The sequence below is a fragment of the Danaus plexippus genome, chromosome 26 (assembly GCF_018135715.1).
Source record: "Danaus plexippus chromosome 26, MEX_DaPlex, whole genome shotgun sequence".
NCBI classification, from domain to species: Eukaryota; Metazoa; Arthropoda; class Insecta; order Lepidoptera; family Nymphalidae; genus Danaus; species Danaus plexippus.
In genome coordinates this window covers 3,432,346-3,450,526 of record NC_083554.1, presented here as the reverse complement: position 1 = coordinate 3,450,526, position 18,181 = coordinate 3,432,346, and the positions used below count along the sequence as shown (strand labels likewise).

The 18,181-nt window shown below is 29.1% G+C and overlaps 1 protein-coding gene across 2 annotated transcripts; it reads right to left on the bottom strand.

The window, feature by feature from the left end:
* Positions 1-1,331: 1,331 nt before the first annotated feature.
* On the bottom strand, positions 1,332-15,264 carry LOC116774372 (probable cytochrome P450 49a1). Of its 2 annotated transcripts, none has more exons than XM_061524887.1 (13): positions 15,119-15,264; positions 13,545-13,655; positions 12,760-12,927; positions 5,088-5,253; positions 4,845-4,934; positions 4,085-4,201; positions 3,897-3,973; positions 3,516-3,711; positions 3,267-3,417; positions 2,589-2,752; positions 2,441-2,519; positions 2,064-2,220; positions 1,332-1,893 (listed from the first exon to the last, which is right to left on the bottom strand). In XM_061524887.1, exons 2-13 carry the CDS (start codon positions 13,639-13,641, stop codon positions 1,850-1,852), a joined length of 1,506 nt encoding a protein of 501 aa, XP_061380871.1. In that variant the 5' UTR covers positions 13,642-13,655; positions 15,119-15,264; the 3' UTR covers positions 1,332-1,849. The 2 variants fall into 2 exon arrangements, with proteins under 2 accessions (XP_061380871.1, XP_032522980.2); XM_032667089.2 differs by having other exon boundaries at positions 1,337-1,893; positions 2,020-2,220.
* Positions 15,265-18,181: the final 2,917 nt, after the last annotated feature.

Genomic DNA, 18,181 nt, shown 5'->3' with positions numbered 1-18,181 from the left:
TTCAGTATATTTTTCGTAACAGAGCAACAAACATCCCTACACATTTTCACCCTAACAAACTTACACACTTATAATATATTGAATATTTTTTTTATAGATGAACACGAAATAATCCTGACCTAAGATTATTTGATTATGACCTATTTATAGATAACTTAACAATAATTATAATCGATACATGTTTTCTAACTAATAAAACTAGCAAACTTTCGATGTCAAGAAAATAAACACAGGCTATAAGGACAAAGAAAGGCACATAAGTAAAAGATTTTTTACATTTGGACGAAAAGTATTACAAAAGACTTCATAGTATTCGTTATTTAGTATACTGCAAAATAACATGTTCTCAATATTTCTTTGAATATATTTTATTGAATCGAATTACTATATTGAAATCAATATATATATATATAAATCAGCGCTATCAGTATTAATGACGGATGCAACATGAAAATAAGTCGAGGCTGTCAGCAATTATTATAAAAACTTTTTTGTATTCATAATTGTTGTTAAAAGTAAAACGAAATCAAAGACTGTTTAAAAGGAGAATAGAACTGTGTTTGAATTCTGGTATAATTTAATTTAATTTTAATTTCAATAGCCACGAGGCTATTGAAATATAGTAATAATCCGCTAGACTATTGAAATTAAAAAACATCCAAATTTCAATAGAGAAGATGGCTGGAATCTATCCAACACCTGGGACTGCCTCCTTAAAAATATAAAACTCCATGTCCGTGACCACATCGCAGGACCTCGTGACACCGTAAGCGCATTCTGCCGGCATCCAGAGCGGCACGCCAGAAAATTAAGAAATCGATGGCGGTAGATGATAAATAACAAGGACCAACTGACAGACATTCACACCTCGTCTGCCCGTGATCACGGTTGCTGCAAAGTAACCGAAACGTCGGGTTTATATAGTTTTAAAATAATAAAATCCGCGTAGTATATCCGAAAAATATAAGTTTCATTTAAATGAATAAATTTAAAGTTTTGATAAATTCAGTCAGTCCAGTAATAAAGTAATAAACGAACAAAAAATATTTTACTCTATCTGTTCTTCTCTGATAAAACAGAATGTTGATATTCAATTAATCCCATCATATTTTGTGGTGAATTATTGCTAGTATGAATACGGAAACTTTGAAAAATAACAGAACAAAATAATAAAGGCAAGAAGTATATCCAAAAATAACAATTAATCTATGATTAATTTTGTTTGAAAATAATTAAAAAGTATACTTTAAGGCATTCCTAATTGGTTAAAATTAAGACTAGTGGAATGGAATCGAATAATCTTTATTGTACAAAAAAAAAATAAAAAATATAATAAATTACAACAACATAGAGGTACAAGAAAAGCAAGTTACCACTTACGATTTTTTATACTATATCCAGCAATATTATTACGTCTTGTGCTTAAAAAGATACAGAAAACTAAAAATTTACAAAATCCAGATTAATATAACCTCCATGCTATTTTTGTTAATTTAAATATACAGCTAAAAAAAATAGATAAGACTTGTTCTAAAGGTTGTATTTGTACAGAATATTTCCACATAAGTCATATTATTTAAAGGCACAATGAAATCAAACTTCTTTCAATTGAAAACTTGAAATTGAGTTAAAATTAATTTCATTAAGAACTCCTTACATTTTATTGGTAACAAAAAATGATATTCTAAATATAAAAATTTTTATTTTTAAATTAATATCGATTTTTACAATAGACAAACAAGAAGCTATTACAGCAATTAATGGAAGATAGACGCTGGCTTAAGATTAACGGTCAGTAAGCTTTAAACGTATAGGTCCATTGGGAGTATACATGGGATGAACGTGGTATTCAAGGGGCTCGTGGTGGTATTCCATTTGAAACGATTGAACCATCTGTAAAATCATGTACAATTAACACATCACTTTAAATATATTATAGTTTTGTGATTTGTCAAGAGATGGCGCTGTTATTAATTTTAAAAACAACCATCTACCAGTCTTCACATAGTCGGTACGTACTTTACAAATGATGATATTAATTTCAAGTTCAGCGAATCTCCTACCGAGGCACATCCTTTTGCCGAATCCAAACGGCAAGGACGCGAATGGATGGTGTTTATATATTGAACGCTGTAACCACCTTTCCGGACAAAACTGTGAAGCGTTTGTGAAATAATCATCGCTGTTTCCCATAACGTAGTGTTGGAATATCACTTGCGTCTAAAATAATAATAAAAATAAATCATTTATATGAAAGTAATTAAATCATTTATATAAAAATAAATCATATATATACAATAAAATATTTATAGGTTATAAATTTTATGATTCCTATAATTTTAAAGTGATTAAAGATAAAGTATTTCATGTAACAACATGTACTAAAATTTATTTATTATTATAACTATTTGCTACAAATTCTTATATGAATATTAATTACCCCTTTCGGAATATTATAGCCACATATAACTGTGTCCTTGCTCAATTGCCGGCCATTACCAATAACAACTGGATACATTCTGTAATTATGGTTAAAATTTAACAAATGCAATCATATTTTTTTATTAATTTAATTTAATATGGTGTACCTTAAAACCTCTTTGATGCACGCCTTTAGATATGGCATTTTATTAACATCTCCAGGTCTTATAGGGCGTCCTTGTAATACACCTGAAATTTCTTTATGTAACTTCTCTTGGACGTCAGGCCTTAGAGAGAGTTGATATAGAGTTGAGGCTACAGCATTCGACGTCTAAAGTGTAAGAAAAAATATATTTAAAATCTTCTTAGACATTTGGTACATATAAAGTTTTGCTTATAAAAAAATTACAGGCGCTAATGAAATATTTAATGGATATCTTTAATTTTTTTTTTACTATACCTTTTTTATTTTAATGGTATTTTTTTAAATCAACATAAAAAAGATTATTAAAAAATTGCACGCATAGAAATATATACTTTTCTAAATACTTTATGTAATCTTTATAAAATTAATAGATCGACTTTTTGTCTATAAACTATATATAATACTTAAATGAAACTAATATTTTACGGACAGACGAGATTTAATCACGGTTGTTGTAAAGTAACCGAGACGTAGGGAGTATGTCGTTTTTAAAAATAATTAAATACGCGTAGTAATCCAAAAATACTCGTGAAAATCTTAGACCTCATTATATAGAAACTACTGTATACTGTAGAAAAATTATTTAGAAATATAAATACCTATACAATGCCGTACAAGTCCTTTTTAAATTACAACTTACCGTATCAATGCCCACAAGGAACATGTCAAGTGCTGCTACTGCTGCAACACGAGGTCCGGCTGCTGATACCAGGTCTTGGAGAAGAGATTTACTGCCATTTGGGTTAGCTTGACATTCCTTTAAGGCACGGCTGACATGAGACTGAGTAACACTAAAAGGTATTGAAACCGTGACATGTAATTGTGGCCATTATTTGACATTACAATTTGTAGCTCTTTCAGTAGAATTCATGTATTTTTTAATACTAACCTAAGTATGGTGTCTAAGGCCGCTACATATCTCTTGAACATGGCCGTGGGGTAGAGTCTCCACCATGGTGCCCTGAGTTCCAACTCGCCAACACACAAGAAGAAAGTATTCACAGCATCTATAAGCTGCTGAGTCTCCGAACCCTCGTGCTGTTCCAAACAGCCTAACCTCGTGTCTAACGCTATAAGTCCTAACGCTGCAAATTAAATAATTATTTCGTTCATAGAAAAAACAAATTACCAAAAAACGAAAAGAGTAAAAAGAAGTTTTCCCATTAATATGTCATTATATAAAGTAATTGAGAAAACTCATACTTTTTGCTTCTTCCATTAATGGAGCCACGAGATAATCAAACCGCATGCTTTTTACAAACTCACTTACATTCTAATGACCATTTATGAACTTCATTTAGAAAGTCGTCCGGCGTTTCTTTCTTTTCATTTCTTATTTTTCGTACCCTATAAGGGAAATTGTTATAGATTTTATTAAACTTAACTTCATTCGATCTTCTAATTTTGGGAGAATGCATTATATATTCCAGTGCTATTAGTCAAAAAATATGTACCCACCTTTTAACAAAAGCATCAGCTACCTCCCCAACTTGGTCGGTGTACTGAGCGGCGGCGCCAGCGCTGAGAGCGACACGGGATACTTTAGTCCGAAAAGCTGACCAGGAATCTCCATGACTGTGGAAAACAAAGATACCATATCCAACAATATCACCAACAAAATAGGGTTCTTGTTTCTGAATTAACAGCTTTAAATTTAAATATAAAGTAAAAATAATACTTTTATGCCTACAGTATAGTGTATAAATAAAAACGAGTTTTTTGTTCTTCAACCTTACTCGTCTAAAAGATAACATCTTTTTTTTTAATAATATGGCCTTCATCCGTGCAAAGACGTGCACAGTACATCCTGCCAGTGTCGTGTAGAATGGAGGAGACAAACATCTTAATGTTATAAGAAAATTCTTCGCTTGGGGTTGATACGCGTCAAAATGTCGACTATATCGTGTATAAACATCTTAAAATTGTTTACAGATAAAATATAGCCAGCCATAAACGGATTATACCCACAATCAAATGTTGGCAGTTTAAATTAAATTCTATTCATCACTTAAATGTTTAGCTACCCTAAAAAACTATTTAAATTTGATTTACTAGTGAAAAATTGTATATTACATTCAAATTATATGATCTATTTTACGTTAATTATTTTAAAACTATATTAATTCTTTGTGATACGGAAAAAACTCATTCAAACGGGTCTGTACAGATTTAGGTACAGTTTCACTAGAGTATGATAAGACCATATAAAGTTACTCACACCGCAATAACTCCGGCACAGTCCTTCTCGGCACCAAAGAAGTCTTTTCTCAATGTGTGTTTGTAATAGTTCAACGAGGGCATTGATGGTCTGAAAATAAATTTACCTATAACTAAGAAATAAATTCGTTTTCAACATATTGTTATCTAGAATTATTTTTAGCTAGTAAAGTTAAAGGTCTGACTTTTCGTTTTAGGTAATCAATTTTCAGAAAGGAAGACTACTTCAAATTCTTAAAATTACCTATGAGGCGCCGAATCCTCTCCTCTAAAGACTCGTTCAACTTCGCCCGCATCAAAAACGAACAGCATATCCGGTCTACCAAGCAGACCTTCCATTTTGACGCAATCTCCATATTGCTGACGCAAAGACAGACACACTTTGTCGACATGCTCTACTGAATATCCACCTGTAAAGATAAGAAATAAAAAAGCTATTAAAATCTCCTTAAAGTCAGGTTTTTAAAACGATAAACAAGCGGAAGTTAATAAAACGTAATTATATTCAAAGATATATAATATTAAATCAGTTTCGAAGCTTTTAAATGAAGTTGCATTATTGAAAGTAATTAAAAATAAAGTCAATTAAAACAATTATATCACATTTAAGTTTTAAGCATTTAAGCTTTTAAGTTTTCTCTTCGTATACACTGTATGCATTTAGTTTTTTTTCCAATCTCACTATTAGTACAATAGAAAGGCCCTGCAAGCAAGAAAGTAACTATTTTGCGGATAATATCTTGATGTCAGCTCTCTAATCACGACCGCTCTCTTCGGATATCATTGACGGCCTCGCCGTACTTTTAAAGTTAATCCAGTTTGAAACAAAGTAAGGCTATAAACAACAGTAAAATGTCCGCGAACTCGCAATTAATTTACCCTAGTTTTTACATTTTGATTCCCATCTTGCTCTACAACTTTCTGTTTAACTTACGAGACGAATGCTTAAAAAAACTGAACCGTATCATTCTTTTAAATTAATGTCAATATGTTAAAATTTATCGGCATGTATAGATTGATGTAGGACTTCTTTAAATAAACTGCTTATATTTGTTTAAGTGATGTGTCAAAAGAATATTTCTTCATATAATTTATACATACTAACTAGTTTAGTAGTTTCGTACTGACTCGAGTGCTGTTTGAGCAAATTTTTTTCTTGCAAAACCGCATTTTTTTTTATGACTGCTTCATCACAGATGTATAGAATTTTATATGTCTGTATTGAGAATTAATATATAATGTTATGATATCCAATATATATACGAACATTGAGGATTTATTTTTTATTTAATGCGAAACGAAATCTTCTTCAACTTTAAGATCAGATTACAATCTGGAGTTACGTAACTTCATTCATATAAATTTATTTTTCTTAAATTTCAGTTGAATTTAATTAAAGTTTTATGGCAAAAATAAAACACAATTACAGACGAAGTTTTGAAACAGCAATTATATAAAGTAACGGGTGTGTTGTGAGCTCTCGAGCATAACTCGCTAAAATTACAACAGAGGAAATTATAACTACACACGTCAGGAAGGACTCAAGTCTTTTAAAATAATATTTCAATTTACCTACATTTGAATAGAATTAATTATATAAACATATGATAGAAGCTTCAGAATCTTACACCGTTGCTTGTTGAAATTCACAAAAAATGTTTATAGTACTTATATTTTATTTGTATTGTATGGAAATAAAAAAAATAATTCAATTACCAGAGCACGTATATTCGTAGAAAAACGAATCACTGTGACTTATTTTGTTGAAAAATTATAATAATTTAAGGCTTTGCATCTGTAATTTATATCGTATACTGCATAACCTATAAACATAAAACGTTACGCAAAAAAGAATAAGAAAAATGTAGGTTTTATTTTATTATACATACTTTAGTATTAAACTGATTTATTCATTTATTTTCTAAGCAATTAATATGATTTGTACATTTGTCTCGCTAAATTGATTTACATTAATTCCTACGTTAAACTAATTTATTGTAAGTATGGTTAAACAGAAAATAAAACCGTATAAATATATATCTTATATAATAATATCTTTTATAAACTACTTAGAATAAAAACAATTAACAGCGTTTACTTATCAGTATGCATAATCTATGTTGAACCGACATACACACAAATCGTTTACAGTTTATCGTTAATCTTAGATCATTTCAGCATCAACATAGTTTATCTAATGAAAAACTTGTGTTCAGCACGCAGGTTCGACAGCCCCATACCCTATTTTTGGTAATAGGACACTACTACAATATAAATTCAAGACGTAACAATCTTCAACCTTGTACTTATTTCATATTTCGTTAGCGTACATTATTACAATGAAAGTTTTGACAACAATTTGTATGCACGCGATGTCAGTCAACATTACGATCGTCAGAACAGACGATTGCATTATTTTATAGAAAATAATCTTCCAATTAATTTGTTCTGTTACCAATAAATATTCTATTAGAATTTTATATTCCATTCTCTTAATTATGTATAATTTTAGAAAGATTGTTGTTTAGTCACTCCAAAGAATTTGACTCATGAACTTATACTTAACAAGGTACCAGCCCCGGCTCCGCACGGGCTCTTTACAAAAAATATAAAATAGTCTATTTAATTTTGAGCATTATTAAACCTATTTTATGATAACTTTCAAATGGTACGCCCCATTTAAATGATTTAAAAAGTAATTTACAGATACTGATGTAGACTCGAAAACGAAGTAATTTATTTCGATAAGACTTAATACCGTATTTATGTACATAGCTTTCCAATAAACGCTATAGGAATACCAATTTAAAAAAGTTGTAAAATGGATATAGTATGTTTTCCTTAAGGTATAGACATATACCACCGAGGACGTTTCTGTAGACCTATATATTATATAAGATACACAAATCAACCATATATTATTTTGTTATATCTCAAAGACTTTAGGCGGCGTTTTTATTAAAAGCTCTCAGACGGTTCATGTTTTTCCAACATCTTCAACAAATATCGTTAATGTGTACACAAATAAATACAAAAACTTAACAAATTATATACCAGAACCATCCTCGAGAATCACGCTATCAAGTGGTGGTAACTGTTTGATAATCGGTGCAGTAGTTATTCCGTTTATCGCGAACACACAGACAGACAGACGCGGCGGGAGACTTTATTTTATTATATGTAATGATATTAATATGATGATTGATGATAGATAATTTGTTCACTGGCAGCAACAAAAAGTTATATTTACAATATAAAAAAAAATACAGTTCAGAAAAAAAACATTTTTTAAACAACTGGTATTAATTTATTTTGGAATTTCGAAGATTCTCATGTCACCTGTTCCATAACTTATAAATAAGATAGATTTTTTTTTTTCTGTTACATAACATCTTTATAGTATATTTTCCAATAAAGTTATAAAAACCTACCTATATACCGTTACGTTAATTATTCTCTTATTGTATAAAGCAAAGTATTATAATCAATTATATGTGAATAAAAAACTATTTCGTGATATAAATCGTAATGTATATTTATATACGGCCTCGATTAAAAGTAATCGTCTTAACAATGACGACCTTGAAAATTTGACCTTTAAAGTATGTGCCAGTTTTCCCGGTCCTAAAGATAATCAGTATACTTTTTACTATATAAAACTTATTTTATTTAATGAGGAATTAATTTCGATAACAATTCACCTATAAAGGGATGGTATTGGGTAAAAACAAATTCGTAGTTGTTTTGATAGTGTTTCAAAAGCCATTAAACTTGGATATAAGATGAGTAACATTTAATAAATTTTTTTCATGTACAAATTGTTGATTAGTTTATAATAGATGTATTTTGAATAGCACTAATGTAAATTTACTAGCAAGTGAAGTTTCAACGATTTGAAAACCAAAAATTTCATTGTAAAGGCTGACCTTCTATGCACTCTTTTCGCGTCGGGTCCGACCCTTGACGATGAGGGAAAAGCACCGCCTACCATCCCACGGTGCCCGGAGACTACAATGTGTGTTTTATTCAGAGCGCTCTGTGTGCCGCCCTGTTGACCCTCGGTGGCAAGAAATCCAGAGGACCAGATGGTATCCCAGCTATTGCGTTAAAGACATGTGCTCCTGAATTGACATCGGTTCTAATGCGCCTATTTTCACTCTCTTATACTAGTGGTAAAGTTCCGTCTCCGTAGAAAGTGGCCATGGACCACCTTCAAATGATAGTCAAAGGTGATAGAGCGGATCATCAAAACGCAAGTTTTGGGTCATCTAGGAGATAACCAGTTTAATTGTGACCATAAGTTTGGTTTTCGCTGGGGACGCGCTGGGGATCTTCTAGTATACCTCACGTATTGATGGGATGAAGGCATTGAGAGCCATTAAGCCATTGAGTGAAGCAAAGGGGAGGCCATAGCGGACAGCCTTGATATCGCAAAGGCCTTTGATGGGGTCTGACGTCGGTGCCACAAGGCTCAGTGCTATCACCAACACTGTTCATTCGGTATATCAACGACATGGCGCGAACCAGTAACATTCGGTGCTTTGCAAATTAGCGACAACAGTACTAGCGACGCTTATTACATAGGCCGAGCTATTATTCTTCGTGAACGAACTTGTGTTTGAAATCGAGACTTCCTTGGACCGGGACTCCGAATGGGATAAACTGATTCTAGTTCAGTTTAATCCCAAGGAGACAGAATTTTACGCGTTTACCACTAAAAGGACCCCATTCCAATATATATATATATTCCAATATATACAAAGGACGTCTTCTCTTTGCCCCTTTGGAACATAATATATACTCCTTATATTTATATATATATTGCAGTTATACATATGTATATATATATATATATATATATTATATATGTCTCTAAGCTCTTACTTGTACTAAATAAAATAAAGAACCTAGTCTCATAAAAAATAAATCATTTCACTTAACAAGTTGATGCAAATTTAATAACAATGCAGTAATGAAGGAAATACACACTTTTCTATTAACATTGAACTGCTAATAGCACGTTGTGGACACGTTGAATTTGTACACGTGTGTAATAATTACGTTAAGTTTAAAGAATTAAATGATATGGATTTTTACTTAAAAAGAAAATAATATATAAAAAAATTTAAATGTATAAATTAATCAAATGTAACCGTTATTTAGTATATCGAAAAAAAAATCTGGCTTGAGATAAAGTAAGGCCACTCCTTAAATTTCTGAGAATGTTCACAGCTATGCCTATACATACATATGTAATATTTATGCATATTAAGATTTTTTTTTACCAATTCATTTAAACTATGAATATAATAAAATTTATAAATATAGAATTTAAAAGAACTAAAAATATATGCTTTTCATCCTGTAAAATAAAACTCGGGGCCATAAGGCCCCACACACACGCACACACAACATTAATGCAGATCGTACATGTCTCAGAGATTTTGATAAAATATTTTAGTAGTAATGAAGTAAGTTCTCCATGTTACTTTTACACCTCTTGCAAAATTCTTATGTTCCATGAAAAAGTATCTGTGTACTCATTTGCTAAGATACACCCAATATTTTGCTTTATATGTATCAACTGTTAAATTTCCTGTCATATCTGCATGAAAACCCAAAAGTAGAACCTCGCATAGAGTACTATTAAAACCTGGAGTTATGAATTTGAACTTCTAAATTTTTTTCGGAAGTTCTGCTTGAAAAACAAATAATTCTCAGCTTTCGTTCCCACGTCTCCGAAGTTATGTTGTGTTATATATCGCATCCAAACATTTTTATATATTATTATATTAAAATTATATTTCATCAAATTGTGTGATCGTATCATGTGAATGAAGCCTTATTGTTAGATCAACCGATCTACACCTCTAACCCACTAACCTAAACTCTGATTGCGTTGTTAACTATTATTTACGACTTTTTTTTTTCATTAATACGATACAAACGAATATATATTATTAAATTATGTTTTAAAACCGTTACTCAATTTCGTAGGCCTGATAAAAATATTTCGTCAGCAACATTATACTAGTAACAAACTGTTTGTATCTCATTAGTTAAGATTCTATTAAAAGAAAGTCATTAAATTCTTGAACAATACTCTAATTTTTTTTTTGTTATTATTTCGGACTCAACACAAAATATATTGATTATAACTACAGTAAGTGACGAGTCTGATACATGAAGGACCAATATACTAATTAACATTTAAAAAAGCTTGAATTACAATTTCCTCTAATCGCAATAAAAAGTTATGAAAAATACATACATAAAAATAAATAACTCAATTATACTTTATAATGATTATCATCGATAAAGTATACTTAAAAGATTTGTATATATATATAATACATTGACAACATGTTTTTATTATACGTTTAATAGATGACTATCTATGCTAATATACAAACTTTTTTTTTATATATTTTATTTCAACATTTCCCGAAGATATCTACAAATTTTAACGCGTAGCTTTACAAGACTATGTTTCATTTAAACTATTCTTGAACTTACTAATTATTTATTGAACTATACATCAAAATATATGTTTTTTATAGCAATAAGTCTTAATTTTTTTTTTGTATTTTATTAAAACTTATTTTATTATGTTACAGGTAAAGGACAGTATTTGTTATATAGTGTTTGTTTTGCGACATATATAATGTATAAAATAAATTATCTATATAATATAATATATGCGTATATTATTCTTAGCACGTAGGAGTATCATTTGAATGTATAACAGCGTCCGATTTCGACCGATTGCCGGACAGCGAACTCTTAAAAGTCCAGTTGCAATTATTTACATATTGTAGGCGTTATTACATGTTACGCAAAAATAATCACGGAAATTACTTCTCAAATATAGTAAAGCTATTAATTTTGTGGAAAAAAATTTTTTATTTTTTTTCACAAAACGTGCAGTATTTAGAACAAAAAAATATCGTGATTTCAGTGTATGATAATTGTTTTTATATTTCGCTTTTTCTATGCTTAATAAAATTTCTGTCACCTAAAAAACTATAATCAAAGTTACTAACAATATACAATTACCTACATAACGAACGTAATATCTTGTAACGAGCTACAAATGTAGTCAACAGAAAGACATTCATTACGATTACAAAATACGCTGATTTCTAATGTAAACTCAAATATATTTTTTTATAGTCGTTATTATAAGACACATATTTGAACCGCGACGTCATAAGAAGTATTTCTGAGTTTAATTCAGAACCACATTAACCGTAAAGCAAGAGTATACCTATTGATATGGGATCCGAACAAAATGGGGCCCACATTAAACTTGCTCGTCCTTACTAAGCGTATACTACTTAAAAACATACATCTACAAATACATGATGTTTAATAAAACTTGATGTCACGAAAATGTTAAATTATAAGCATTACTTCTGCTGAAGATCAAAGTGTCTTTAAAATAGTTAGCCACAAACCCAACGGTTGCTTAATCCAGAACAGATTTTAGTAATCCCCATTGATTTAAAAGATAAACGAACTGATCCATTCATTCACTCATTCAGACATTCACTCTTTTAGTGAGGTTTTTTATTATTCAAGCGATCTTTACTACCGTTAGTTTTACATCATAGTAATAAAAAATATAGTTTTGAAACATATGATATGATGACGTAATATTATTTTGGCAAGTTAATACTACTATTTTTATCAATCTGACCTTGCAGGAAATTAATTACAAAAAAATAAAATGAATTATAAAAAAATAATATATAAAAAGGAGCAAAATATTATTAATTCAAAATTTAAACAACATTAAGTTAATATAAAAATTAAACAAAAGATAATTAAAATCAATATATTATACCTAAATATCTATTACGTTCGATAGCCACAAGAAGTAATAATAAAAACTATGGGAAGAAATGACCACTCACCAATATATGGTATGAATCTCCAAGTGTTTCCTAATAGTGGCAGTGGTCTAGGCCCTGGAACTTCTTCCCAGGGTTTTACTGACGTGATTGACTCGAGGGGCGCCACAGCCTGAGTTGATCTCGCCCTGTGACCTTTCGCCGGGCATGTTTGCAAATGTGATATTTTGCCTATAACAAAACTTATTATAATGTAATGCTATATAAAATTCTATACAATTAAAGTCATGTTAATATATCCACCGTCCCATCACTCACTAGATTCCTATATAATTTAATATACGTGAGATTAGCGAACTATTTGATTTTTATTGTGTCTCCAAGTATACTTACGAGTTATACACACATTATATATGTAAAAAGATCTTAAATTTCGAATACCTGTCGGTCAGGTATGACATATTTGGATCATAAAAAATTAAACCGTCTCATAAAGGCATAATTTTTTCACCGCAAGTAACAATATATTTACATCAGTTTGTATAAATAACAACGAAGGCTTTCTAATACCATGAGTCTTAATTTCGCTTTAAAGAACTAGGTCATTCCGAAAATAAAAAAAAATGTAAAACTGTCATTTAATTCAATATCTCTATTTGTAGAATAAATAAACCTTAATCATTTCAACTCATAATACTTTTAATGTACTCGGAATACATTAACAATAACAATAAAACATTAATTATTTTGTCAGACTTAAGATAATATAAATAAATGTTAAACGTCAACATAAACATGCTTTGAGTTTATTTAAAAACTAAATAATAATTATCTGTCAAGTTAATTACCAGTTTCGCCATCGGTAGCAACAGCTCGCTGCTGTGACGCCAGTCTCCGCTTGCAGACACGTAGAGGCCATCTCACGATGTTGAGACTATGTCTCATTGTTACTCGTGAACCTTAAATTGAAGTGAACCTTATTGCATTTTTACCATTCCACAAGCATTTTAGACTACACGAAAACATACGAAATAAAACATTGAACTAAATACTAATAGTAACTAACTTAATATTAATAGATTACTCAAGAATATTGTCTTAATAATATTTTTATTTATAGGCTTTACTTGAAGGATGTCTATATTTGAAAAATATATTACAATATACGTATATTTATTTAGTAAAATAACATTTTTAAATTGTCAACAAAGATATTATTCTCTCTAGATGTTTGATATCATCTTAGCTGAGAATTAACTGTGACAAAGCCTTTATATTTAAACTTTGAGTTGTTTTAATAGCTTTTTTGTATATTATAAAAAATAATATCTCCCTAGCTATTGACATAATTATTTTGTTATACAATTCTAACGAAATAACATGTAATCAATGTCTACCAATTAAGTTTGATTAATTTAATTTCGTTTATTCTTATAATTTTAATTTTTTTTTTTGTGATAGTAAAGAAAAAACCAACATTTCCTATATGTGATAAAGTTCAGATGGTATTCATAAAATAAAAATTAACATTCCATTCGTTTAACGAGATATGTGCCTTTAAACACTTGCATTTTGTAATTAGTGACCACATACCTACATCATGATTAAATGTAGTCACACGTACCTAAAGTTATGTAATTAAGAGAAGTGTTCCTTGAGATTGTTTAATATTTTTCCAAACACTAAACATATTAACATTAGGTAGTAAGAAATATAGGCTCTACAAACATTTTAATAATAAATTATTTACTTGTAGAAAACAAGTATGATAACTTCCTTGACATTAAATACATCGATAGATTTTACCTAAACATGAAATAAATAAGTCAATTAAATTATAATATTCAGCAATAATTAAATTTAGCTAACAAAAGAATAAATATCATCTCCATTGAGTGAACTTTTGCTTGTTAACTTGACTGACAGTTTTTTTTTATTTTGTTTTTTTTTTTATTATTTTTTTTAATCTTCTTCGTCTCTATTAGTTTTTTTTTAGTTTATTATAAAATTTAATGCGAAGTGTAAATTATAATATAAATATAGTTAAGCGATCAAAAAGTCCACATTATTCACCATTCAGTAGAATGTTAAAAATTGCGTCCTCTTTATTTGATTGGTTACTTTTTTTATATAAAGCCTTATTATCCTCTGAAACGGGTTTCATATCAGGTAACCTAACCTGTTATCTAGCGACGCTTTCATCTAATTGAAAAATATACCGTTAAAATGTTTCAATTAATGAATATTCATAAATTATAAACTTTGCACAATTTTGTCAAAATTTTAATAAAAAAAAAATAACTGAAGATCATATTGAATAATTACAGCAACGCAGTGACAGTAAATAATATGCACTGTAAATAATAACTACATAGAAATATGAATAAAAATAAATAATTTATTTATATAAAAAAATACTCACAATTAATATTTAAAACTTCACACGATTTTAAGCCTTAATTGTATACACATTCAATATAAATCACGGTAATGTAATTCACGACACTATAATTCTCACAATTTCAAACTAATAACTTATTATAGTATGGTTTGTGTTTATAATACGCACGCCACCGACGTACTGACACTTTCCTTGTAAGAACCGCGATACCATTACTAGGGACCGTCTCCATTGGTCATTGGACGTGACGGATAACGAGTGACTATAACACAATACAATATAATCTCGTCCGAAAATAAATTTCTTACATTTTCATTATCATTTAATTTATTTTAAATGTAAATTATTGCTTATTAATTTAACTAAACAATTAATTCCTGATATTCGGTTACATTTACGGATCGCGATCTAATTTGGTAATTAATTTAATGTACATACTTTTGGATATAAAAATATATAGCCAGAGCAATTTCAATTTTGGTAATATGCGCAACCTTTGTGCATAAATGTGTACATCGTGTTATTTCGTCGTCTCACAATGGATACTATTTACCATCTGATACAACTCTTATCCTATTAAATTACACAACCGTTGAAAGTCCCTATGCGTTTCAGTGTTTCAGTGAATGTAATTTCATATGGAGAAAGTATTAGTATTATATAATTTAATGTTTCAATCAATCGAGCAAACCAATCAATATTTAATTTACGTTTAAAATCATTTATTCCGCTTTATTTAACAATCCAAACTAACGATTTTGTTCGGTAATACTGAATCAGTGCAGTAAATTGATATAATATGTTGCTACGAAGATTTGGACATTGTGACAATAGATCTAGGAGTATAAAATGCCGTTGCATGGTTTCCGCATAAATTCCTAATGAACATACAAACAAACTAACAATATTAATATATATTAAAGATATATAAATTTTATTAATAAAAATACATATTTAAATAATAATAATGCAAAAATTTCGCAAACATCAATTTCATTATACATATATAATTCTTTATGGTCTGGAATTTAACATCTAATTTGAATTATTAGTGGCCATAAGATTTAGAACGAATAAAAATTTTATACAGTTATATTTTACTGTTAAAAAAAAGTTTCTAATGAAAATTATATTGAAAAAGTTTATATCATACAATTATGATAGGTACTGGTATAATAAAAATTATTTATTTGTTTATAAATTCACATAGCTATTTTGCTTCGAATTGTGAATTAAATGGCGGGAAAAAAATATACATAAGAGTCATTCCTCTACCAGTAATTATTGTATAAAAATTTCACCTTCCTCGTCTTAAATTCAGGTCGCATCCCTCGTTAGGTTTATACAGCTTAGTTTTAAATACACCCAATTCAATAAAACTCATTCAATATTCTAGACGACTACAAAGAAAGGCATAACGGCTTTTCTCCAAAGAGGTAATATAAAATTTTAAGCACAAATCTTTAAAATTCACGTTGTACTCCTATACATTAATAGAATAAAACACGTCTTGGCAGGAGGTGATTGATGTTATTGTAAAGCAACATTATTTTTTGTCAAATAAAAGTATGTTAAAGAGAAGATATCTTAAGTAGAAACTCCTTTAAGAAGCCGCAGATTTCTCTGAACTTAAATCTTTTGACGTCCGCACATCCAAAGGTATAGAATCGTTGGGTAGTGTTGGATTATTGTACACTTCAAAATTATCATTGCTATTTGTTAGATATTTATTATTTCGTAATAAAACATAGTTACCATGAATAATAAGAGTTATTTCACTTGATCTACGTTACAATGAAACATCATAAAAGTATATAGCTATATAATCATATACTTTCTAATGATGACCGAGTATTGCATAAAAAAAACATTATTAATATTAAAATAATTTAGAAACTTATCATTTATAAGTTATTAGATAAACAATAAAATGATATAACATATGTTTGTACATACGAAACAGGCACCGTCGTTGATAATTAATTACAAACACCTCATAAACATGAATGACAACATCCTTATATATATTCTTACCAAGGAATAACAAGCGTATTAATAAAGCAGTAAAGCTATAACAACTAAGAAATATAAGGCTTTAAAATATAGACAAATAAAACGATTGATCGTACATTTAGACTTTAAACATTCAGTTCATTAAATATTGATTCGAAATTTGTTCTGTACACATAAATTGCTATTAATGTATACACTTATTACCTTGCTTTGTTTGAGACAAAGGTTTAAATTATTCAGCTTCTAACATGTTTATTCTTACAAACTTTATCTATATTTACATCCTTTTTAGATGTTAATACAAGACATTAATGGGCATTGTTTTTATTCCTATATGAATATTTAAATCTTATTAGAAAATCTTTTGTTACTATGGACCATAACATTTCGTTGCGAAACTGGTTTCGTGATACAAAAACCAACTTTCCTTTTCTTATACATAAATAATAACCGCGGGAAGCTATGAAAGTGCCTGATTGACCTGTGTTATATTCGCCAATTAAGCAATTATACTTTAAAATTGTAATAAAAATATGTTAGGAATAACTCGGTGATATAAGGTTTAAAATCTATGTAATAGTTGGAAAAATAAACAGACGTCACAAAAAAAATATATCTACATCGTAAAGAATAAAAAAGAAAAAAAAATCACTCACAAAAAACGCATAGAAGGACCTTGTTTTTACTTTTCTCAGATTTTTTTTATAGTTATTTGTTATTTTTTTTATAACTACGATGTGTTTAATATTATATATTAATATTTTATATCAATATCTCATTAACTATTCTTTCACACCTAAGTGTGGTATGTCTCAATAGCTTTTCAGTATCATATTATTATCATATTATATCATAATATCACTATTTCCAATGCGTTTGTAAAATAAACTCTAATAGATTTTATATTCCTGTACAATTCGAATCGATGTTCTATAAATATGTTGAGTATAGATTATTAATTATCTTATTTTGTTTTTGAACGGAAAAAATGACGTATTAACTTCTATATTTTATCTATATCTTTGTTATAGCTTTATAATTATTTGATAATGGAAATGGAATATACTTAAT

What these genes read in the sequence shown, in the direction of transcription:
- LOC116774372 (XM_032667089.2), bottom strand. Translation starts at nt 13,641, where the DNA reads ATGAGACATAGTCTCAACATCGTGAGATGGCCTCTACGTGTCTGCAAG. An exon ending in GCTGATGCTTTTGTTAAAAG is followed by an intron (nt 3,974 to 4,084) that starts GTGGGTACATAT and finishes TTTCCCTTATAG; the next exon opens with GGTACGAAAAATAAGAAATG. An exon ending in GCTATAATATTCCGAAAGGG is followed by an intron (nt 2,221 to 2,440) that starts GTAATTAATATT and finishes TTATTATTTTAG; the next exon opens with ACGCAAGTGATATTCCAACA.